General features: G+C 37.8%; 3 protein-coding genes across 7 annotated transcripts in view; 2 read left to right on the forward strand and 1 right to left on the reverse strand.

Moving 5' to 3' along the window:
- The window catches only part of CMC2 (C-X9-C motif containing 2), a 52864-nt gene that overhangs the window by 15070 nt on the left and 12488 nt on the right, over positions 1 to 25306 (reverse strand). The gene's annotated exons all lie outside the window — the stretch shown is intronic.
- On the forward strand, positions 16 to 8976 carry CENPN (centromere protein N). Of its 4 annotated transcripts, none has more exons than XM_032990626.2 (11): positions 16 to 36; positions 388 to 569; positions 1663 to 1708; positions 2464 to 2520; positions 2872 to 2948; positions 4462 to 4638; positions 5359 to 5460; positions 5995 to 6052; positions 6485 to 6594; positions 7203 to 7326; positions 7608 to 8976. In XM_032990626.2, exons 2-11 carry the CDS (start codon positions 399 to 401, stop codon positions 7721 to 7723), a joined length of 1038 nt encoding a protein of 345 aa, XP_032846517.2. In that variant the 5' UTR covers positions 16 to 36; positions 388 to 398; the 3' UTR covers positions 7724 to 8976. The 4 variants fall into 4 exon arrangements, with proteins under 4 accessions (XP_032846517.2, XP_032846516.2, XP_032846515.2 ...); XM_032990625.2 differs by lacking the exon at positions 16 to 36 and adding an exon at positions 49 to 122; XM_032990624.2 differs by lacking the exon at positions 16 to 36 and adding an exon at positions 52 to 284.
- On the forward strand, positions 9993 to 25245 carry ATMIN (ATM interactor). 2 transcript variants are annotated; one of them, XR_006165763.1, is made up of 5 exons: positions 9994 to 10245; positions 15489 to 15614; positions 16578 to 16777; positions 17746 to 20037; positions 24238 to 25245. XR_006165763.1 is itself a non-coding variant. In XM_042797750.1 (4 exons), the coding sequence occupies exons 1-4, from the start codon at positions 10009 to 10011 to the stop codon at positions 19574 to 19576; spliced, it is 2394 nt and encodes a 797-aa protein (XP_042653684.1). In that variant the 5' UTR covers positions 9993 to 10008; the 3' UTR covers positions 19577 to 25245. The 2 variants fall into 2 exon arrangements, 1 of the variants encoding a protein (XP_042653684.1); XM_042797750.1 differs by having other exon boundaries at positions 9993 to 10245; positions 17746 to 25245.

Genomic DNA, 25306 nt, shown 5'->3' on the forward strand with positions numbered 1-25306 from the left:
GGCGGTTGGCGGGTGGGCAGCTGCTGTGCTCTGAAGGTGGGTCGTGGTGCTTCGCTTGGCTGCGTGGTTCTCTTCGCCTCTGTGTCCCCTGTTTAGAGTTCTCCGGGCCCCTGACGGACCGGGTAGGCTCTGGGTGGGGGCCAGCACCTCATCTATTCCCAGAAGCTGGCATCAGACCTCCATCAGTGAGGAAGACTGCTGAGGGCTTGGGGAAAAATTGTCGTAGAAAGCGTTTTAACTCGCTGTCGTTGCTGTCCGCCGAAATCTGGCCGTGCCACGCTTAGGTCTGACGCTACTGTTTTGCTAGTCGTGCCTAAGTGTAGCCTTACTAGGGGGGCAAATCTCCTGTGCCTTGGTATTAACTTATTTAACGTTTCAACTTTTTAGGTGGCTTCATCATGGATGCGATTGTTTGTGAGTATATCCGAAGAACTGTACTAAAAATCCCACGAGATGAAATCAGGACAGTGCTACAGCAATGGGGCTTTCTCTCTGAGACTCAGCTGCAAACAATAAACTTTAATCAGACAAAGGAAAACGTTTCTCAATATGTTGCTCATGTCTGTGAGGTAATTTTTCATTTGGGAACTTTACTTGGGAAAATAGAATGGATGTTGAAACGCTGACAAAAACCCCCACATTCTTATCAAGAAATTAATTTTCTTTGGACATAACGCAGCATCAAATGGCAGTTTGTAGTCTGGAAAATGTGAAGCTGACCTGGTAATACCATAATTTTTTTCTGACTGATAGGAGTGCAGCACTATAAGCACAGTAAGTAGATGTTTTGAGCTCTAAGTTGCAGAACGTGGATAAAAACTCTTTGTATTAAACCTTTAAGAAACAGGTGTGTTTCTAAATTATAAAGTGAAAGTATTGATTAAGATGTCTACTCATTGCATAGTGCTAATTTAAATCTATTTTGTACAGGTAATGATAGTACTAGTTTATATTTTTCAGACTTTTCAGAAAGATTTTGAAAAATTTCCTTGGCCAGTGCTACTTCCATTCTGCATACTACAAGCAAAAAAAAGTTTTCTGATTGCCTCCTTATGTACTCTGATTTTGGTGTACTATGAGTTTTTATGTATGGTATCATAACCCAGACAGATACAGTTATTACTGATATGTCTTAAATTCTACAGATTTCTGTGTCACTCCCTTTGAATTTCATACTCAGATATGAATTACATGGGGTGTAGATCAAACTGCAGGCAAGAAACTGTTATTTTTGTTAGATAACAAATGTCATTTTAACATAACATTTGTTTCTGAAACATTCTTGTCTGTAACAAGTAGTGTCATAAAATTTCTTAAAAATATTTTTGTGTAGTAAAAGTTAAATAAGGAGGAACCAAACATGTCAAAATTCCTGACTGAAATACTAGTCACTGATGCATAATGTCATGAATACCCATTAATTTTACTTTCCAGTTGCTTGTACATCATACTACAAGGACAATGTTGTTCTTGCTGCCTCTGCTGAAACACTTAAACCTCACAGAAATAGATTTTGTTATTAATTTCTCAAAACTCTATTGTGTACATATTGGGACTGCAATGTAATTTAAACTACCAATACTGATGTGTTTCACTTGCTAAACAGTGTGGCAGTGTGTTCTTGACCTGCGATTCACCGTGCATTCTTATTCTTCTTTCCAGGAAAATTCTGTAGATATAAAGCAAGCAGCTGTCTTAGACTTAATTTGTAAGTAAAAAATGAATGAAAATAACATATTTTTATTTTTTCTGAGTAACTTGGTAATGCCCTTAATTACGTAGCTGTTGCCTTAGTGAGGTACAGATACATTTGGTGTAAACAGATTATACTTTAGATGATTAATCTTACTGGATTTGACCTTCCTAAAAAAAATCAAAAGCTCAAAATCAACAAAACAATGTTTGCATATTCTTAAGTCTAAATAGATGTAAATTATGGTAAGCCGCATCCAGCACTCAGTTATAAGTATAGAAAGATACATTTGACTCCAGTATGCACCAAACCCTAAAATCAGTAATAGTGTGCTGCAGTAGGGAGTGACATAGGCAAAATTATCCGCAAATACTCCAGGTGGAACTCTAACTCCAATACCAATTCACAACTTGATTATATAGTAGTTTAAATCTCAAGGTTTCTTTTAACAGTCTATACTTAGTTTGAGTTTAGACCAAGTTTCAGTCATTTTAGGTAAAATCCTTCTTTAAGTATTGAACTTCAGAGATATCCTTTATGTATTGCTTAATGGAATTTGGGAAGATTATCCTTTCTCTTGTAATAAAAAAAAAATTTTGCTTTTAGGTTTACTATGAGTGGTAGTTTAAGAATGCTGAGTGAATTATATTGCATTATCAGTAGTAATCTTTTAGAAATAACATGGTCATAAAAGTATTGGGAAATTATTTGTTCCTTTAATTACCATTTGTTAATACATTCTGTGACTGAGCATTTCCTATTTTTCTTAGACAACCACATCCACTCAAACAAAAGAATGTGGAGTGTTTACCAGATGAGCAAAACAGGTAAAATGCCTTTCCTTGCTGTAATCTCACAGTTCTCAGTTATTGCGGTGCTGCCTCATATATTACATTTTAAACACAAATATAGTCTAGTATGGCTTTTTCAATAGAGATATCTTTAATGCTTTTAAAATACTTTATTAACTTCTAAAGCAAGTTTTAGAAATTTGTAGTTACTTATTAAATATTAACCCTTTATATAGCAATATTGGGACTCAGATTTAATATACATCTTTTTGTATAAGGCTATGCAACTTGAGCCTTTTCTACTTAATTTTGTTTCAGCAAAACTGTAAAAACATCTCTGAACTAGTTCTTGTAAACACAATTCTCATTGTTTTTCTTGTGTAACAGGGGAAGAAACAGAATTTTTTGACTTAACAGATTTCAAAACAAAATTTAAAAGACAACTTCGGTCAGCCTTGAAAAATGTAAGAATAAATCCATTCTAAATTTGTTACACAGCTCTGTTGTCATTACATTGTTTTCATAACTTCAGCAAGGTTTTTTTCTTACAGTCTGCATCAAAAATTAAATTGAATTATTCATTTGGAAATAGTAGGAACTGCATGTGAAATAGGAAAAATGTATTGCATATGTTCTAGCAATTTTACAACTACGTTTTATTTCACTCCAGTGTACGTTTGTCTTAAAATATGACACACTTTGAGAAGGTCAGTATGTTTGTTTTCTGTTAAGTTTTTGCCCTGTTTGAGTGTACATGTTGCTTAGGTAAGTTAGTACTACTTTGTCCTGTTACCCAATAATAATACAGAAAGAACAAAAAAATCAGCTCAGAGTATAGGTGGAATTTGAAGTAGCCAGTAAGCAGGAAAAGGAAGTTCAGTTATTATGACTTAAATTAGTAGCAAAGTTGTATCCATTTCCTTTTAGTTCTGGTTTTGAAATGATATTTTTTGATGGCTGTGAGAGCTCGGCCCTGGTGTCTCATTACATCGCAATGACTAGAAGACCATGGTCAATAGCGAGAAGCAGTTTCTAGACTACAGAAATGAGCATGGCAAGAAAAAAATTGAAAGGAAATACTATAATCTCACTGTTTCAGTAAGCAACGTGCAGAAACTTTTTCTTGCTCTAGCTCACTAGCTTCATTTAAGCAAGATAATAGAAGATGCCTCTGGCTAGTTAGCTATGTCACTTGTTGACTCAGAAAGGATTCCCACTGATAACTGCAGAGGACAATAAATATAAATCAGACTAATGGATATTCAGCTGCAGTTCATATAACTGTTATGGAGCTTTGCTTTTTTTTTTTTTAATCTCAAATCCACAAAAAGTTTGAGAAGTGATGTTGGTCCAGAAATTTGAACAGTTTATGACCTAGTTGGACTAAGAGCTTGACTACGTGTGCCTCAGTCAAAGGGAGGGTGTGGGTTTTTTCTGAACGTTTGTAACCCAGGCTGAGTCAAGTCAAAAAGAAGTGACTGAGGGGCAATTCTACAAAAACAGGAAAGAGAATCTTCCTCAAACCTATGATTGTGTATTCTTGAGCACTGATAAATATTATATTCAGACCTAAAATCAAAAGTTGATCAAAAGTTTACTTTCTCAAAAACTTGACATACTGCCACTAGACCTCCATCTAAATAGGCACCTTTTTTATTTTCCCAAAAGAGAGAATCAGGGCTTTTTTAATAAGCTATTTTTATATTCACCCTTCAGAAGAAAATGTACATCAACAGAAAGAAAATTCATATTGGAGTTTGAAAGATGATGGTGAGTTTTTTCCAGTCTGTAAGGTTATTTTTATGTGGAAATGTGATTTAAAAGCAATTTTGACTACGCTAGAGGTATTTGTTTCTTATTCAAGTAGTGGTGCACTAAATTATGTTTGGGCCTTGTGAATACAGGTTTAAGAGATAACAGAATCTTTCTGGACACTTGAATGTGCTGGTAAATCAAAGCTTTTCTTTTTCTGCTTAGGTCACCATCAACCTTAGAGAATATGAGGATAATGCAATCTGGATTAGAATTGCCTGGGGAACACAACATACAAAACCAAACCAGTACAAAGCCAGTTATGTTGTATACTATTCACAGACTCCCTACGTCTTCATTTCTCTCTCAATTCTTAAGAGCAACTTGCCTCTGCTATGTCAGGTACAGAATAAAACTGTGTAGACCCTGACTTCACCAGTCATGTAGAGCTATAATTGTGTTAGCTTATAAGCGGATGGGTAAGGATTCATCACTTAATGTAACTTACAAATTTACTTTTTTTTTTTCTTTTCCCTTAACTCATGATAAAAATGGGGCAAGAAACAATCTTTGTGACCCTTGGAATGGTGAATAAATTCAGTTTGTTGGGATTTTTGCTGACCTTGAATTTTTCTAATTTCTTAACCAAATGTTAGGCAATATTTAATTAAATCAGCTCATAGAAGTTGAATAATATTACATCAACACAGTTAACTTCAAGAACTAAATGTATGAGCTCATAAGGGAGTGCTATTAATTAGTTTTAAAATACATTGTCTGTCAATTCATGGTGACCAGCATTGGTAGTCTTCATTTTTAGCAGACCTTTATACTAATAATTTCATTATTTTATTAATCTGTTTTATTTATTTATTTTTCAGCTGATAAGGCTTTCTCACAGGTTTATCTGGTTAACCCTGTGAATGCTTTTAAGTATTCACCTAAGCTTAATCACAGTCTACTCAACGTTTTTTCAGACATGAGAATCTTACTAGATAAAGGGCAATTGCTTACCTTGAAATAAAAACATCTCAATGTCTAGAAATACTATATTTTTTTCCATATTATAAACACAGTGATGATTAAGACTAATGTTAAAACAATTTCAATTTCTATTTAAAGGCTCTGGTTGTTGCTTCCAATTACCACGACATCCGCGAACTGGAGCTTCGAGGTCATTGTTTAAACTCCCTTAAAGATATTGTGTTTAAGACATATAGCCAGGTGAGCCGCTTCAAGTACTTCTAAGATAAGTCTTGCTTTTTGTTTCAGGCCTAGTTCTTACCCCCTAGCAGAGGGAAAATTCACTTCTCCCAAGAGACCATCAAGTTTAAAGTAATATTGAACTACTGAGGTAGACCGCCTTTCATTAAGGTAACATTGCAGTGGCGATGTAATTGGTATCCCACCTACTCTTTAGTATTGTTAGTCCTGATGGTTAAACTCAGTCTAAAAATAGTATGAACAATTCAATCCTAGGATTTTTTAACATCATTTCACAAGGCTTCCTAGAGCAATGAAGCCTATTAGAATGGGCACTTACCTCTGCTTGTCCATGTAAAAATTGCAAATAGTGACATGTTCACAAATATCATAGGACAGGCATTCTTTTTTCAAAATAAAGCTGGACAGTAGTTGTAAAACATTGGAAGAATACTCACTTTCTGAATGAGAAATAAAAACAAATCTGGAAAGTTCTTTTCAGCTATAGCCTCTAAAAGTGGAAGTGAACTAAAACCTTTTCCTTTCTCTGTTTAGAATTTCCAAACTTGCTATCCAAGACATATACAAGAAAAGAATGTAGCACCAAAAAGTGGTATGTATAAATTAAACAATAATTTGAATGTCATTACTGCTGGCTTATGAAATGAGAATCATAACAGCAAATGTACATATGTTACACTGGCATTGTATTATCCATCTCTGGTGGAGTGACATAATCCTGGCTGTCACTAAAAGTGGTATTTTCCCGTGACTGTCATTGGACACAATGAAGAAACCCAAAATACTCAATTGCTAGTATCTACTTTCATATTAGCTTGGGTTATTCTGTTGGTCAGAACTGAAAATATAAATGATGGAGACAACTAGCTTATGGGGAAAAAAAAGATTGTGATGAATTCTTTAAAACTATTGTTTTCAGATTTTCACTGAGTAATCACCTGATCAGAAAACCAGTATTGTATCAACTGACAAAGCTGTCTTTCTGGGTTTTTTTTTCTTTTCTCTCTCTTTTCCCCTGTATCAGATTTAAGGATAATTCAAGAAAACAGGAATGAGAAAGAAAGAATGCAGAGAGCAAATTGGGAAGTTTTTAGTGATGGTCCCCAACCAAAACTCGAATTTGCACAATATAAGGTTACTTTTTTTACAATTTTAATATAGTAGTAGCTACATTAAACTGCAAATTAAGAAAAATATAGTATTTCTTCAATCTTTAGAGAGTACATACTTTAAAATAAATTAGTTAAAAGTATCTTTAAGACAGATTGGCATTGAGATTTGGTCAGACTACTAGATCATGTTTTAGTCTCAGCCTTGTGAACTAAGCATTTTGACTTGTTTTTGTAATAAAGGTAGACATAAACTGTCAGTGTGTTGAAGCATGAGCAATTAGGGTTATTTGAAGTACATGCAAAGCTCATGTTACATATAACACCATAATTTAACTTTGGTGATGCACAGATTTTATCTGATGAACAGTTATATTGGAAATTTTAAGATATATTTAATGTTTTACAGTATTACTGAACAAGCTACCTCTTTCAGCAGGAAACTGTTTACCACATGGTGGCACCCTCTGATTTTCATTAAAATATTCCTCCAGCTGGAATCATGTTAACATTAGAAAGAATAGATAAATAAGATACAGTCTTATCACATATTACATTTTTAACGTAATTTTAAAATGATAACATATAAAATATTAATTGCTTTTACTCCCTGGTTAAATTTTGTGTTAACAGCTTGATACAATGTTTAAAGGTGATCCTAAAATGAATGTTTTGGATAGAAGAGAACCATTCAGATGTCTGGTCAAGTTTTCTAGTCCACATCTTTTAGAAGCACTGAAATCCTTGGCACCAGCAGGTAAGTGTTCGAACTCTATAAAATGGAGGAAAAATCCACAGTTTAATATTTGTCCTCTTACATTCTGCTTGTATCTTGCATAAACTGTGAAAGTTCTCCCTTAGTTATAAATACATGCAAATATAATAATGTTACCACTGTAAAAACTTATGTCTAAATAATTACCAGTTTGTTCTTGGAATTACTAGTTTGTACATAGATACCCAAGCTGTCTTTTTTTATAACAGTTAAGAAAAGTAAATATTGGTTGAGTTAAGCTATATTTATCTGTCTCTCTCCAGGTATGGCTGATGCACCACTTTCACCACTACTTACATGTATACCACATAAAGCTATGAATTATTTTAAAATTAAAGATAGAGAAGGTATCTCTGCAGGAAGCTTTGTAAGCCCTTAATTTAAAACTGATTCGCTGAAAATATACAACTCATTTATTAGTGGTATCAGTCTAAATCCTAATAAATCTCAAAACGGATTTTTTAAAAGTAACTTATTCTTTGGTAATACCTTAAAGTTTTTTTCCAAATTAAGGCTGCTTTGAATTATTTTTCCACATTTGTCTTTAACAGAAGATTTTGCCCTTTCCTTAACTAATAAAAAAATGACTTGTGAAGTTTAAACAGACGTAGTGGTTATTTAAAACTTAAATGTGATGACTGCTATTAACTATCTTTAATAGCATTGGTGAAGTTTAGAGCTAGTTAAAGCTCTTTAAAGATACGAGACAGCTGTAGCTGCTTGGTTTACTATCATAGCTGTAGATGGCCAAGATATTCTTGGTGCCTCCTTCTTTCAGCTCCAGTTCAGCAGTGTAACAGAATATGTGCCCCAGTTTGAACATCTGAATAGTCCTATTCAAGTCAGTGGGACTACTTGTCTGCAGGTCAGGCGTGGTTTTGTCTTGGTAGATGAAGATTATATTCAAAGACCATTACAGGGCATGGGGAAGAAGGGACTCTTGAAATATAGATGTCAGTTAAGAGTTTCCATCCAGCTTTAATGGATATTAATACAGGTCCAGTGGTTTTACTTGTCAAGAGCAGCAGCCAATAATAAATACTTAAAAAAAAAAAAAAATCTGTCTATTGGTATTAATGTCTTACAAAATTTTATCTTAGTGGAATACAGTGAAACAGGCAATACTTTTTTTTTTTTATAGGAAGTCCATGGTTTAGAATATTTAAATTAAGATTTGATCCTTCTTCAATCCTTGCACACTACTGCTTTTTTGTGCTAGGGGATATAAAGATTGCAGAATTGGGATAGCAACATTCACTAGTGCAAATATCTTTGCACTGGAGTTCTTTAGAGCTGGTAAATTGTTAATTATACAGGTATTTTTCTGTAACTTGCTGCATCAGTTTTAATTTGAGATGGATTTGATCTGAAGATTCAGTTATCGTGTACAAGTGTTCCTTTTTGAATAGTTACCTGCAACCTTTGTGCATGTACGTTGTGTATATGGAATTTCCAATTTGCTTTGGGTATGTCAGTATGCAGAGGCAGTCTTCATAACTTCATGGCTCAGGGTAAATATTTTGAGAAGTTGGATGGGAATGATTTTGGTTTTTAAACTGTAAATAAATGTGTAAATTAAGTCTTCTCCATAGAAATTGGTTTGGCCTGACTTGGAAACATGACTTAAGATACCGACTTTGGTTTGTTTTGTTCTTCAGCGTCTCTGTATAACTTGCACATAAAAAGAAGTTAGTTTATCTGCTAGGGATATATATTTAGGACTTTCACCTCTGTGATTTGAATGGTAGTTTGACAAAATACTTAATGTTAGGATTCTGAAGCAATTCCAGGTTTTGTATGATACTCAGAATGTGTGAGCTAGCTCTTTGTCACTCATACCCTCACGCAGTCTTCCAGGAGTCAGACCCATTATGCTTCCAGTATGCATTTCACTCTGTGCAACTTTTTCTTCACAGTGCTCTCTCAAATAACTTAAATGCCTGAGCTAACGATGATTTACCACAAAGTTCCAAAATACTCTAAAGCAGTGTGAGCACCTGGCCTAGTGCCTGTTTCTGCAGTAAGGTGGTCTCCATCGCCTTTTTAACAACTGAAACATTGGTCTCTAATTTTCAGATACACATTTCATCTCTAACTTCCTGTAACCCAGGCGGCTGTAGGAACGGGGCAGCCCAATCAGGCTGAGGGGACAGGGGCTGTACCCTGAACATGAGGGCCCAGCACCTCCTGGGAGCCACAACCATCACCTCCCTCCAGCTCTCCTTTCACTGGCCATGCTCTAGGGGAAAAAGCTGTGCATTGTGTCATTGCTTCTTTAAAATGCAAGTTTACATCAATAAATGAATGCAAAGTATCTGCTGTGCAGGGGGATGCCACAGCCCCATCTACGCCGGGGAGAGTAACGAGGGGAAGGCTTTTTCACACGTTCTAGCTCCTTGCACCCTCTAATGTCAACATGGCAAGTTTTTTTGTTTGTTTGTTTTTGGTTTTTTTTTTTTTTTTTTTTTTTTTTTTTTTTATATTTTTATTTTTCCCGTGGAAGCGTTCCTCTCACCGCCCCGGTCACCGCCACAGCCCTCAGCGGCACGCTGACGTCAGGGAGGGGGCGTGGCCGGGCCACGCGCCTGCTGAATATTCAACAGCGGCGCGGACTATTGGGCCGCCGCCCCCGGAAGTGGGGAGGGGCGAGCAGCTGACAGCAACATGGCGGCGGCAACGGCGGCTGCAGCCGGGCGGCGTGGCGGGGGGTTGGGGCGGCCGCCGGCGCCCGTGCCCGTGCCCGTGGGGGACGTGCCGCCCGGCGGGGAGCTGGTGCGGCCCTCGGTGACGGAGCTGTCCCAAGTGAGGACCAACATCCTCTGCACGGTGCCCGGCTGCGGCAAGGTCCTGCGCAACAGCCCGGCGCTCAACATGCACCTCAGCAAGGCCCACCCGCTCCAGGTACCGCCCGGCCCGGCCCTCGCCTCCCCGCCGCGGGGCTCTGCCGTGGCGCCGCTCCTTCTTCCGAGCTCCGGGGCTGCCCGCGCCTCTTCCCCCGGCGCTGCCCCCGCTGCGAGGCCGCCGCCTCGGGGGAGGGGAGCCGCGCCCGCTCGGCGGGAAGGACCAGGCCCCTCCGGGCCCGCGGCCGCCGCGCTCGGCTTGGCGGGGGTTTGCTTGGCGGAGTGTAGTAGGGCTCGGAGCGGGGCGGGGTGGGTGGGGGTGTGTGCCAGATGGTCATAATGAAGGGTTTCTCGTCGTTTCTTGCCCGAATCTCCCCCCACGTGAAAAGCGTGCGCGGGTACGTGTATAAACACCCGAGTGTGTGCGTGTGCGCGGGTTGACCAGCTGTATTCAGAGTTCCACTAAAAACTCCTCACAGAAAATAACCAATTCTATACCAGTGTTCAACGTAACTAAGGCAGTTAGAAGTTCTTTGGGACTCAGTTTCTGTTCTTTCATTTGCTTCTTGCTCGTCTTTCCGCAGTGAGACATTATAGCCCCACTTGTGAGGTGCTAGGCAAACATACTGGGTTTCCTACCCTGAGCAGTTGGCAAGCCGTCGTAATCCAAACGCTGAGTGCTGTTATGCTGGAGTTTTTGTTTGTTTTTTAAAAATGTCTGTGAGCCAAAAAAAAACCTAGAGGGATGCCATTTTGGAAACAAGCCCTCATTACCATAGTACTCCTGAGAAAACGGCAGCATGTACTAAGGGGGAGGAGAGCCACAGTTCAGCAAGCATATATTTGCATGTGGGACTTTCAGAAAGATACCCTTTTTTGCAAAATCATAATGCTAAGTGTGTGAGGACAAATCCTATTCCTGGAAAACTTCAAGCGCAGCATTCATAGCTGCATGCCGAAAATCCAACCCCAGTGGGCAAACAATAAACATACTTGTTTTGTAAAATGGCTAATTACAGAATCGGGAGTGTGTTACAGCTGATCATTTGTGGTGAACAAAAGGAAACGGTTTCAGACATACTTGCCATCTCCTATCTCTGTTTTAGTTCATTTCCTAATATGCGCTAACAACTTCTGTGTGTGTTATGTATTGTATCTCGTATGTACATACATGTGGAGGTACAACAAAGTTGAAAATGTTTGTTCAGGTCCAGCAGACAGTTGTTTCAGTTGTGAGCTTGTGCTCAGAGCGTCTGCAGCTGCTGGGTTGTATAACTCAAGTTTGGGGTAGGATGGGTGAGGAAATGCTGCTTTCTCACCAATTGCCTAGGTAGCTGTTAACCTGGTCACCTGCAGAATTATAACATATTTCATACACCCATTTACTAAATCTTGTGGTAGCTTGGATAAATACTGAAACATGGATGGATGTAGATTTTCAGGAACACCTGACTTATTCCAGGGGCATTGTAATTGAGAACCAAATGTTACTGAGGCTTAAGGGAGGCTAATTTTTCTGTACCATGTCTTAGATAAAATATCTTCAGTCTTATGCGTGGCTTGACAATGCATCTTGAATGAACGGATAAAAATAAGAAGGTAAAAAGTTATAAATCTAAGTGTGTGTTACTCTGTTTTTTCAGAAAGAGATGGTCTCAGACTAATATTTTAATACTAGTATTTCCTTTTAAGAGATAACTGATTCCTCAGGCAAAAAGAATTTAGTAGATTGCATGTGTTAGTGAAACATGAATAATTAGTGAAGAGGCAACTTTGCACATGATATGGTAAGAAGCTATTGGGGGGGGGGAGAGAACGTAGTAGTGCTGAAGAGAAGGGAGGTTGACTTTGTTGATTTTCATTAATAAAAGTAACAACAGTAGGATCTTTTGATACCAAAAGCTACAAGGTGTTGTTGCTGCAGAGGAAGGAAATTTACATAGGAAAGTAAGATTATCCTGTGAAAACAGTCAAGTGCGGTAGTACAAGGTTGTAGTCTTGTGAAGTGATAACAAAAAAAATTTGATCAGTCCTGGCTTGTAACAGAAATCACGGAGATGGGAAACACTTGCAAAAGCTATTTGGTCCTCAGTGTACAAGCATTTAGGGCAATTCTAAAATATGTCAGAATGATATTCTCTGTCACTGCTCTAAAGTAAAGAATCTGATTCAAATAAGCTTAAATGAATCCAGAAGAGGTGTAGAAAAGGGCTGCTAAGGGTGATGAATGGCAAGTGTGTCTGAGAAATGGAAATTAGAAGAATTTGTCTTGTTTGGCCTAACAAAAGAAGGTTCACTGAAGTGTTGATATATAAATGTTTGTTTTCTGGCTCCTTAGCTTAACTAAGCCAATGAAAAATGGGAAGAGTGGGTATAAAATAGCACTTTAATATATTAGGCTTGACATTTTTTTTTTTTTATTTCTTTGATCTTTTGTCTGTATTATTTTATGGGGGGAAGGGTAAGATTTCTGTGTAGTTTAGAAACAAAGCTAGAGGAGTTCATGTAAAGGAGAGGATTCTGTGGATTCCTATGATAGCAGGGAGGCTGTAGTCAGTGCTGGACTGGAAAGGGTAGCTTACCCTTGGGTAGGTGACCCAAATGCAAATATTACACTACCACAATAGTTTTCATAAAAAGAATAAATGCACATCTATCAGTGCTATTTCGTGAAGAAATGCATGATCTGCTGCAAAAAAAATGTTTTAAGTAGTTGGCTGCAGTCTACTGTAACTTACTATTTTAAATTAATCCTTTGGAGTCAGCCTTTCTGTTGCAGGGAAGCAAGAATTCAATATGTTCACCTTGACTAAATCAGTAGCCAGTAGCCATGATCGTTACTTTTAATTTTCTGTGTTGTTGCCACAAGCTTTGTCTGAATGTCAGTATTCCTTAGAATACAAGTGTCTGCATTGTGAGAAGTTAATTGAGGAAGTATCTACCTATAACTGCGGTGGATGGCTATAGTAGAAAGATAGGAAGTAAAATCAGACATACAAGGAAAAAACTTGTGAGAACCTCTGAAATATGACTGGCCAGATGGGCTTTTGAGATGTAAGATTAACCATTTAGAGCCAGGAGGACTTTGAAGGTAGTCAGACAAGATTACTGTCTGGATAGGGTTACTTATATGTGTAGAATATCTCTCAACTTGTCACAACAAATCTGTTGTGATCTGTGCCTTGAAAGTCTATGTTCCAGCTGTTAAAAGAGCCTCTTACTCATGTTTATATAGCTTTTAAACACTTGGTGTTATTCTATACCTTAGTACTTAAGTAGTTTTAAGTAGCCTGACTGGTTTACCTGTTAAGTGCCTGAACATATTTCCCATATTGCCCTCGAATTTGTGGGGTTGTGACATTAGATATAACACATCTCGAATAACTTTTTACTTAGGAATAAGTAACTTCCAGAGACAAAACATAATTTTGACTTAAAGGCAAATCTTTTTTTCTCCTGAAGACTTTGAGACTGGCATCTGGCCAAAGTGTTTCTGGGTAGATTTGGGGTTAAAAAGTGTAATTGGGGATAGTGGGACTGGAACAACTAGATTTCTTTGAGTCATGTTCCTGTTTTGGGCAGTGGCTCTAGGAGGTGCAAAAATAATCACAGTAACTACTCAGCAGAGATAAAACAGGCCTGGTTATGAATGGTTTGTCTGTGGGAAAAACTGCTGTACATGAAGATGCTTAGAATGTTAAAACACTACAGGAAAACTCCCTTTCTAGACAATTATTCCAGGTTTTCTTGATGAAATTGTAGCTGATCATTTTGGTGGAGAGAATCTAAACTTTACCTGAGTACGGTATGTCATTAGCAAAAAAGAACTTGTGGCAGTGTCAGCAAGTAGCAGTGTCGAGTGTGTGGAAACATAACTGAAGCACTTCTTGAAGGGATTACATTTTACAAGGTATTTTAGATTGAGAGATTATTTGAGGAAAAACAAAATCACTGAAGTGTGCCACTCATCTCCTTCATTGTATTCCTGAAGTGCAAATGAAATGAATACTTCAAAAGCAAGGCACAAGTAGCTCAGAACAGAGTTGTTGGGTTGTGCCTAACTGCAGCTAGGTAAGAAGTGGGGGGGCGAGCAGTGAACCCCTTTGTGTTCTGGCAACTGCAGCACATACTTTCTGTTTGCCTCACACAGGAGGACTATTGCGCTTTGCAGATTCTTTATGTTTGGTCTAACCTGTGTAAACACAAAGCAGCTGGAGATCTGCCCAAAGAAGGTAGTTAGGGAGTGACTGGTGTAAAATCAGCATTCTGCCACTTACTGTGCTTACAGTCACTGCCATTATGCTGAGGAAAATCAGGTGCGGAGCTCAAACAGAGCATGCTCTGGTAATTCTCCCCTGATTAATCATCTTGGGGATGCCATCGTGGGCTAGTGTAACTGGCTCTGGGGACTTGATTGGCCTCCTACTCAGTCTCGGGATGTAAGGATACTCACAGCTACTCTGAGGATCAGATATTTAATAGTTCACTTAATTTTTTGCTTAGACACAGATGTCTGATGTTTCCACCGAGACCCTTTCAGATAGGGAATGTCTGGAGGGATACATCTTGTCTAGTTTTCATGGCTATGTCCTCAATAGGAATAGGTTCTATGTGCTTGAACAATCCCATCAGTGTGCCCTTTTTGTATGTACTTTTGAGGTCCTCTTTGAGCAAGTTATGTTGCTTTCTTCTGTTGTGAACATGTGATCATGTGATGGTGAGTGAGACAGGTCGCATGGAGAGCACAGGCACTTAAGGTTTGGAGGTTCAGAATTAGCATATAGTTGTTAGTTTCATAGACTCATGTGAGATTTAGTTTATGGACTGAATTAAGTGGCAGAGTGTACTTGTCATTTTTCTCTTTATTACAAGTTAACTCTAAATAGTGCCAGTAGAATTCCAACGTCAGGGAAGTGTTGTGTTACACAGTGTGTGACTAACATTAATGGAGCTTCAAGTAGCCTGTGCTACTAACAAGTAAAACCACATTGAATTGGCAGTGTAGTGTAGTGTAGTATCTGTAGGGAGAGCTTTTTGGCTCAAATAACACAAAAGGCAGTTATAGTTGGCTTGGGTCAGTGTAGAGCATGTTGTAATTTCACTTGATAATTTTGATGGTATATTTGCACAGTAGCATCCACATAGGTGGAAAAACTCCATCTGAACTTTCAAATCATTTGGGAAAGTGCCTTCAACTCATTGAGGTGTGTAAACTCCGCGAGCCAAAGTTGATGTGTATTCTGAATGTTGTCTTTAATATGCAAACCTGTAGAGTTGTCAACTTCTCAACTGGTTCTTTTTCAGGATGGAAAAATTAATGCACCAATAAGGAAGGGTTTGAAAACTTCACAGAAATTCTACTGCTGTCCGATTGAAGGCTGCCCTAGAGGACCAAACAGACCATTTTCCCAATTTTCTCTTGTAAAACAGGTATTCCTATTTCCTAAGGTATTATTTTTATACTGATTTAGTCCTGTCTGACTCTACTCCAGAGTGTACTTCTGCATTCAGATATGAGCAAAGCCTCTCAGCGTGTACCCAGAAGTTGGAAAATTGTATGCAGAAAATCCACATGGGCATATGGTTAATGAATTTGCATGTCGATATTAGAGGCCTTGAACATTTTGATCAGGCAGATGCCAGTATGTTCTGCTAAACTAGAAGACAGCCCCTCTTCACAAATTGGAAAGATGGAGGAAGATCAGAGGAGGGGGGGGCGGGAATCACAGTAGCAACCAATAAAGGTTTAAAATGGGGCTGATACTTTTAAACTGCTTTTCAAGTGGCCAAGAATTAAGAGTTTTTCTCTGCTTTAGTATGAAAATGCATTTGTTTACCAGTTACCTGCTTAAGAAAACATGTAAGACTTGTTTCTGCATGAATGAGTAAAAAAAGCACTCTTCTATTGGTTACCTGCGCTAAGCCAGGGACACCATGGGAGATGAGTGGCTAGCACTTGGTGCTGTACATGAAAAGGAGAAATTCTGGTGTTTGCTCTGAAGGTGACCTGTTTGAATTTAGACTATTTGCTCAGTTGTAGATCCTCAGGAGTGTGCACATGTTGCAACATATACTTACTACGCTCTTTGGCAAGATTGATCTACAGATTTGTTCGTGTCCATAGGAAACCTCCAATACTGTTAGGACACATAAATGTTTATCTGTTTTAAGATGCCCGTAGCACAAGCAGATTTGCAAACTTTAAATTCTTTCTGTTGATTTCTTTAAGCTTGTAATTTATTCCTAATAAGACTTCTAAAACTTTTTGAATTCTACTTTTCAAGGCTATTTAACAACTAAAAAAAAAATGCAAATATTAGTGTCTTTCCTAAACATGATTTTTCTTTTAATCTTAGCTGAAGGCTAATGTTTACTTTTCATTGTGTATTCTAGCACTTTATGAAAATGCATGCTGAAAAGAAGCACAAATGTGATAAATGTAGTAACTCCTATGGTACAGAATGGTACTTGAAACAACACATAGAGGTCTGTGGCAAGACTTTCCAGTGTACTTGCGGATGCCCTTATGCCAGCAGAACAGCATTACTGTCTCATATTTACAGAACTGGCCATGAAATTCCTGCGGAACACAGGTAAAAATGAAGCAGCTAAGTAATGATACATTCATCACCAAGTCCTCTGTCTCCCATGTACTGGCTTTTTGTCTCCTTTTCATTGACTAAATTGGAAATAGGCTCACATTGTTTTAGTTGTTAAGCAGTTTGCAGTTTCTTTGTTCTGTTGCTTTTAGTAGTTTCTGTTTTGTTGAAGGCAATTATGATTGTCTAATCAATAAGATCAGGTTTCCACACATCTGAAACAAAAAGTACTGATGACACTGCAGTGCATGGCATAAATGCTAGTTGTTCATGTTGCATCTGCTTTTACAGTTCTGTGAGAGTAGAGATGATTTGGAAATGTTTATAGCTGGTAACTGTGGTGTGGAATACAGCTGAGTTTATTTTCTTTCATAGTTTAGTAATCATTGCAAGTATTAGTTGGGGTTTTTTAATGCCTATATATGCATGTTTAGATTTATAGTTGTCTTAACGTGTACATATATTTCATAACGGGTGATCTGTTTCCTGAGGCCTACCCTGGAAAATCTCTGTCTTGGAGATTCAACTGCTGCAAAACTAAGTTTTGTGTGAAGGAGTACTAATTGCATTTTCAGTTTCCATGAGACACTTTTACCCTTCAACGCTGAGCCTGAGTTAGCATCAAAGTAAACAAAACATAAAAATAACAAATTAAACACGTCTTCAAATTAGAGTGCTTGATGTACAAGGGGGAAGAAATCATCTCAACTTCCACCTCCATTTAGAAATAGGTGTTTGTAAAAGAAGTAACCTTTTTCTCTTTTTAAATGGGAGAGTGAGGAATGAAATTTTACAAAACTGAAGTTCATGGAGTCTTTTTGTGTTTTAATCAGGATTAGTTGTCTTCTCATATCCAACCTTGTGTGACTTCAGTTTATATTTTCAGTGCAATGACTCAAAAGAATGGAAGGCAGATGTTCTGTGCTTGAAAGGAGTATAAATTATTGATCTCATGTTCACAGGGATCCTCCTAGTAAGAAAAGGAAAATGGAAACCTCCGTACATAATCAGCAGTTGGCAGAGAAAGCAAATGAAGCATTCATCAGTACACGCAATAACAATCCTGGCGCTCAGGAACTAGAGTCCTCTGAAGTGAAACTAGTGGCCTCTCTTGAAGGCTCCTGCAGTTCTAACTTCACAAACCAAATGCAGCCAAGAAGTACACCGAAGATGCTTTTACCAAAGCCTAAGGTGGCTTTGGTTAAACTTCCAGTGATGCAGCTTGCTCACTTGCCTATATATGTATTTGCAACAGAGTCTTCTGTCAAACCTGCTGTAGTGGCTGTTGATAATCGAGGTTCAGTTGTGAGTACTGTTCATCTATTGCCTCAATCTATAGGAATTCTGATTCCAGCACTGGAGGCAGAAACACTTGTATTTAAAGATACTATGCCTGTATCAAAAGTGACAAATTCTGGTGATCATGAACCAGTAAGTACTGGTGTACAAGTTGAGTTGGATAAGGTTACATCAAACAACACAGCACAAGAGCTGGGGAATGTTTGTCACAAGAATAAAATTTCTTCAATAAATATACAGACTGACTTATCCTATATTTCACAGAACTTTTTACCGGCTGCAGCCTGGACTCCCAGTTCTTCTGTATCCTCTTGCTCTCAGACAGATCTGTCATTCAGTTCGCAGGTTTCATTACCCATCAGTGTGCAAACACAGACACTGCTGCCTGCTTCCAAACTGACTTCATCCATAGCTGCTCAGACTGATGCTTTTAGTCAGGTTTGTTTTCCAACGTGTGGCATTTCTAGAGAGACCCAAACCAGCAGGACACAGGACTCTATTGATGGAAGAGTGCAGATGGACCAGGCTGTAATGTGTGGTGACATCTTTGACAATGTTCATTCATCATATAATGTTTCTACTCACATTGAACTTCCAGAAAACAATTTAATGCCTGCAAATATAGATCAAACCTTGCTGCAAAGGAGTAATTGCAAGAGCCTGAATCAAGATACGGTGAAGTCTGAATCCCTTATCAGCTTCAATACACAGACTAATATACTTCCACCTCAAAATACGATGGATAATCAAACCCAGACAATGGACCTGCTAAATGATCTGGAAAACATCTTTTCAGGAAACATGTCTGGCCAGACACTGGATAATCGTGGCCTTTTGTCTGAGACAAGTTCTAATGCTGACACACATTTGCCATCTGGTCCATCACAGAGCACGGGAATAGACTTTGACATTGAAGAATTCTTTTCAGCATCCAATATCCAAACTCAGACTGAAGAGAGTGAGCTTGGTACCCTAAACTCTGAGCCGGTTTTGGAGTCACTGGACATTGAAACTCAGACTGATTTCTTATTTGCAGACAGTGCCACTCAATCATATAGCTGCCGAGGAAATTCTAACTTCTTAGGGTTGGAGATGTTTGATACACAGACGCAGACAGACTTGAATTTCTTTTTGGACAGTAATACCCACCTGCCTTTAGGAAGTATTCTGAAGCAGTCTAGTTTCTCCATGAGTACTGACTCATCTGATACAGAAACCCAGACAGAAGTATATCCAGCTACTAAAAATATGCCTACTCAGAATACTGAAAGCAAAGTCCAACTCAGTAGCGCTGAAACACAGACTATGGATAGCTGCTTTGAGAATCTAGGGAGTTTATTCCTTACCAGCAACGAGACACAGACAGCAATGGATGACTTTCTTCTGGCCGACTTAGCCTGGAATACAATGGAGTCCCAGTTCAGTTCAGTAGAAACACAGACCTGTGAAGAGCTGTGCTCCTTGTTTCAGAGCTCTGACAAGCCCAGCCATTGAGTACCATGTGATATAACTGTTTCCTGGGATTTGAAATTAAGTTATTGGGGTAGGAGAGATGGCTTGACCAAGTTATCCACTTTGCATTATTGAATGTAGTTATCGTGAGCAGTTTGCCTAAGAGACTTTTCACGCTGAAGGTACTCTGTTGAATATGTAACTTTACATAAGCTATGTGTGTATAAATGGAGGGGAAGACGGTTGTAACATGTTAATGGACATTTGAACCTTAAGAAAAGACTTACGTGGTGCCTATGTCTTTTCCTCAAACTTCTTTACAAAGCTGATACTGCTTTCATTTAAACGGAAGAACTTTTAAAGTTGTTCTGTAGATATATAGATATATACACACACATGTATTTATTCCTGGCTTACATACGGGGTTCCAACGTGCTGGACCAAAACCCTGACCTGTCCAATTCAGATGCTTCTCTGAACTCATGGGGGAGGATTCTATTAGTGTAAGCTACTTCTGCTTACTTTTTTTAGTAGCTTGTATTTTAAATCTGGCATGAACATAATAAGCTGTATTATCTTCTTTTACTTTATGCCTTCACAGCTCTTTCTCCTACATAAGTTGGTATTTTCCAAATACCTGTCCAATACACTAGACACATATAGACTCTTGAATGGTTGAATATATTTATTATTAAAAATACGTAGAAAGCAGTACTTCTTTTATTTTTTGCCCTGAGTGGCACTGATACCCTTTGAAGGGTAGGAAGAGAACTTGGAATACATAATTGTAGGGAAAATTAGTATGTCCTCCTTTTAGCTAGTGTAATAAATGGGACTAAAATTTTTAGAGTCTTCAGGAGGGATTTGCTTAAATTATTTCTGTCTGTAAGTTGCAAATGTTATAATGTGTGTGCCTCAAAGACTGGAATAATTTTTTTTTCTGAAATTCTCCTAGCTTTATTAAGATAAAAGTTGAGAAATGTCAAAGTGATTTATACCTCTCTTACCTTAACAGAAATATTTAGAAATGGGAAATTAAATTCTCTAAAATGCTCACTCACCTAGACTCCTCGTTTTGGACTTCCCATTTCCAAAAAAATTGGAATTCGTACAACAGAGCTTGGAGATCAGCTCACAGAAGTTCTTTCAGAACAGCTGTATCTTGCTTTTGCGCATTGATCTGCAGACATCAGTTCCTGCAACTTTTAGAGAGTTTTTCTGAGTATAGTCAAATACAAACTGATTTTTCAGAGAAATGTGTCACCTCTTTGAATTTTTCTTAATGTTAATCTTGCCCCTCCAGCCGTTGTGTGTAGTAGTTTTCATTTGCATGAAAAAAACCCTAAGCCAGTTGTGAATGTATGATGGAATTTGGCCTTAACAGATTTTTATCTCTTACTATAATACCTGCAAAATGTATGCCTCTGGTTTTGTCCTGGAGGGTTTTAGTTTCTGTTACCTTCAGTGAAAAGAGAAATCCCTTCGTGTCAAGTTCCCAGGCCTGTAACAGACTTTGTTCCTCTACTGTGAGAGGAGATGCATTGGCTGCATATTTATTAGCCTACCTGTCCATAAATGTGTGTCCAAGCCTTAGTTTTTGAAGACTCACTATGCTTTGTGCTTCATATCCTCAAAAAGGACGTGGGAGTTAAGTTACTCATCCATTGCAGCTAGCTTGTTTTCTTGAAAATGAACACTGCTTTTTTTTTTTTTTTGTCTATTCCTACCACTCTTTAAATTGCCATAGTTAGCACACTAATATGGTAAGCGTCTCTCCTTTTACTTGAAATTATCTCCTTAGATTAACCCTGAAACTCATATTTTCCACCTCAAAAACTCCTGAAACCACAGCTGTGTTGTCTGTTTAATTTTTCAACATTTCTAGGTGTGAGTTCAGACACTTGAAGTCTTGGCCGAAGAAACTGCAGAAAGGAATCTTGCAGTTCCCCCCCAGGAGTACAGTAATTCTGCTTTGGGGAAAGTCCCCCCAGGTTTCACAGTGCCTAGGGTTCTGATCCTAAAGGTGGGATGGGTTAAAAAGGAAGGCATTGCCTGTAATTCTGCTTCTTCTGGAGATACAACTGATTCATATTTACTTGCCTACTTTGAACTAGGGAAATAAATGGCAAAATTAGGTTAATTTATTCGATTGCATTGTTTTTCTAGTGTTGCTTCTTCAGGTTTTAAAGTGGTTTTCCTTCTTTCTTCCCCCTGGCTGGAATACCAGAGAACATCTCTTCATACATACGCTTCTGTTTCCCATGTGCAAGTTGTCAGTACTGACACATGAAAGAGAAGCAGTTATTATAAATCTGGTTGGGGAAAACTGCATTTCCCACGCTGTAGAAGGCAGAAACTGTTCATTACCTCTGAATTTAGAAAGCCGGTCTTTTTCCTGCAAGAGGAGGAATCTTAGGTGATGAGGGGCAGAATTACAGAAGGCTTTGAATTGTAGCCATCTGAGACACCAGCTAGCATTTAAAGAACTTTGAAACTAATTTACAAATCAGGATGAGAATTGCCACATTCTTAGGTTGTAAGTCAAATCTCTTAACATCAGTGGCTATCAGAAGAAGTCTTTAGGTTTGTGTGGATGCAATCTTACAATGTAATCATTACTCAGTTATTGTACTTTGTAATTAAAAGTACTTGAGCTTTGTGTGTTTTATTAGAACATGCAAATACCATTCCCTTCCCTCATCCTATGGGTTTAAAATAGTTTGAACTTTAAATTAGGTGAACACAGTACTACAACATGAAATTATTTATTGAGAATGCAATATTAATAAATTACTAAATATGACTGCATTGCCTTAGGGAAGTGGCTCATTCTGACCAAAATTAACTTGTTTCCTCACAGATTTGATTCTCTATAAATTGTCCATAAAAGTCAGAAAAGAGGCTGGATCCTATATTGCTGGCATAAGTAACTCAGTTTGGATTTATTAAGTGTTTTTGTGAAAATGTGAAGACTGCAACCAGACTTAATAGTTCGCTGAATCCCACAGTAAACCTAATGGAACCTGATCTGAAATACTGTTGCTCAATATTATGAACTCTTAATATTTGAACAAGGTCTTTAAAATGGCTAATTTTCTATTTTGGCCATTGCTTTAAAAATAAACTTCAGTCAGAACTGTTTCTTGGCAGTACTACAATGATACTTAACCTCCCTTTTTTTGTAGTTTGATTTGATTTTCAAGGCACTGTCTCTATTGTAAGTTTGTATTCTCTACTGTCATTTGAAGTGCTATATAAAAAGTAACATCAGATTCTCCACAGCCTCTTAGCACAAATTTGTATCTGGCAGTGATACTAATGTTATTCATACTTACACTTTGCATTTCCTGCTTAATTCTGTTACACTGTGATTGCTGGATCTTGATCTGGATGCCAGTGTAATGCTACTTGAAAATTGAACTAGCAGTTTTGTAGTTTTACTTGAACTTTTCTTTAGTATGTTAAAAAAAAACAACCAACCAAACAAATGAAACCTAGCAAATCTGGGACATGAGAATATAGCAAAACTTAGCAAATTTGGGACATGAGAACATAAGCACAAAACAGCTGAAAAATGAGAGGTGTCTTGTTGCTTTCCATATTTGTTTGTCACAATGCTAGAAGTCTGTATGACAGTAGATGTATGTTTCTTCTACTTTGGGCTTTATTTGCATATATTTTGCTAATATGCTTGTAAATACTTCTTTCTGCTCCTGGTAGGGAGGGAATCCTCCCCCAACTCTTCATGTCAGCTTATAGAAATTGGTAGTCTAAAGTCAGAGTTTACTAATGCTACATATTCTTAGCTATGCAAAGCTGCTTCTGTCTAGAAAATTTTCACTTCCAAAGGATATGAAATCTTAGAAGTATAAATTAAACAGCTATAAAACAAGCCTTGTGAGACCCTGTCTAGTTTTGAACAATTCAATCAGTGTTTGTAACTTAATGTATGTAACAAACACTCCTTACGAATTTTTATTCCAAGGTGCGCACGCAGTCCCTTTTTTCTGTTGAAAACAGAAGGCGGAATTCCCTGTTAGTCATATGTACCTTGATTGTGTAGAGGCAACAGAACAAAGAAATGCGACTGCCTTCTACTGCTTTAAATCCTTATCCTGCTAACACATGCTCACGAGCTTAGTCAGATCTGATTTTTTTTTTTTTTTTTTTTTTTTTTTTTTTTTTTTGGGTGAGGCTGGGTAGAGATGTGTGTTGGCAGGATTGGGATCGTAGGGTGTTAGGGGTTTTTTAATAGCCTTTCAAATATAAGGTAAGTCAGTAGGACTAGTAAATACTGAATCAACATAGGGTGCTCAACTTGCAAAAGAATATGTTACTGAAATGACAACTCAGAGGTGAACCAAATGTACTTGCCTTTATCATTAAGGTTGTACAGCTTCCTTTGCTTTAATATATTTCTGATGTGTGTTGTTTTTTTAAACATGATCTTAATGTACAATTTACTGTTCCAAATCCTTTTGCACCAAAATGTTGTAAACATTCTGGGCCTTGCAAGCTTTTTCATTCATGTTTGGTTGAAGGTGCTGCTATGCTTGTGTTTCTAGTAGAATAGTCCTACTGTTAACAGACTTCCATTAATAATTTTATATGAACACTATGAGGGACAGGTTTATTTAATAGTAGCAAGCTTCCATGCATGGTACAAACATGCATCTTCTGGTTTTTTCATTGTTTTTTAACAGTTGATGTGAATTTCACAGTGTGCTAGAAGGGTTTGCTGCTTAGAGCATGACTGAATTGTCTTGTTTCAAATGCCATTGCTATGCAATGAACAGAATCAAGGAACTACATTGTTCATCTCTGCATTGCCTTGCAGTCAGGTTAAGGGTGTGTTTGTATTCGTGCGTGTGACTCTTCCACTTCACCGAAAATGTAATTGGACAGCCTGAAACAGTGGAAATTCCTGAAGGAACTGCTGAGTTAAACAACAGAAGTCCTTTACTTCTGATTCTTATTCATATACTGGCTTTACGACAGTATCGTCAACATAACTAGCAGTGGAATACAATAGATGACTTGTGATGCTGTAAACTGTACATTTCACAACACCTAATGCTATACATGCATGCTTCAAGCACTTGCATGCAGAGCTAGATTGACAGTATTTGCAAGTGCATCTATGATAAAGCTAGATATGAAAGATAGCCATATTCTTTTCAGTTTACATAATTCAGCACCTGATTATGATCCAATTTAAACTTGTAATTATTTGGAATAGATGAGTAATAAATCTCATGGGTGAATCTTCTCCAAAGCATGTGTGAATTAATTTCAATAAGGCTAAGAAATGTCATTTAAAATATTATTCTTCACAGCACCAGTGGGATTTTGACCTAGTGGACAAATTTAGTTTTCACATGATGTCCATGTTTAATTCTTGCTATTTAAGCCAGTAAATTTGCAATGAGCAGACAAAAGCAAGCATTAATTTCTGAGACCTATGTAACAAGTGACAATCCCAAAGAAGGAATGTTGTCCTAGTAATTGTGAAACTTTTAAGTATATTAATGCATGCAGAGAAAAACTTGTGCCAAAATACTGTTTCATATTTCCCTCTGTTGGAAACTGAAGTGTTACACAAAGCTACTAGTAAGTTATTCACAAGTACTGAAACGTTTTGTCCACAAACTAAGCACTTATTTAGTCCTGTAAATTATACATATTTTGGAATAAAGTTAACTTCAATCAGTTTTTGTCTTCTGTTTCAATGGCTGTGATCTCCTGCCTAGAGAGGCAGGGGTGGGGTATTCA

Source organism: Tyto alba, unplaced genomic scaffold (genome assembly GCF_018691265.1).
Source record: "Tyto alba isolate M040663 unplaced genomic scaffold, T.alba_DEE_v4.0 Super-Scaffold_26, whole genome shotgun sequence".
Lineage (NCBI taxonomy): Eukaryota > Metazoa > Chordata > Aves > Strigiformes > Tytonidae > Tyto > Tyto alba.

What these genes read in the sequence shown, in the direction of transcription:
- CENPN (XM_032990626.2), top strand. Translation starts at nt 399, where the DNA reads ATGGATGCGATTGTTTGTGAGTATATCCGAAGAACTGTACTAAAAATC. An exon ending in AGCTGTCTTAGACTTAATTT is followed by an intron (nt 1,709 to 2,463) that starts GTAAGTAAAAAA and finishes TATTTTTCTTAG; the next exon opens with ACAACCACATCCACTCAAAC. An exon ending in ACTTGCCTCTGCTATGTCAG is followed by an intron (nt 4,639 to 5,358) that starts GTACAGAATAAA and finishes TTCTATTTAAAG; the next exon opens with GCTCTGGTTGTTGCTTCCAA.
- ATMIN (XM_042797750.1), top strand. Translation starts at nt 10,009, where the DNA reads ATGGCGGCGGCAACGGCGGCTGCAGCCGGGCGGCGTGGCGGGGGGTTG. An exon ending in AATTTTCTCTTGTAAAACAG is followed by an intron (nt 15,615 to 16,577) that starts GTATTCCTATTT and finishes TGTGTATTCTAG; the next exon opens with CACTTTATGAAAATGCATGC. An exon ending in GAAATTCCTGCGGAACACAG is followed by an intron (nt 16,778 to 17,745) that starts GTAAAAATGAAG and finishes TCATGTTCACAG; the next exon opens with GGATCCTCCTAGTAAGAAAA.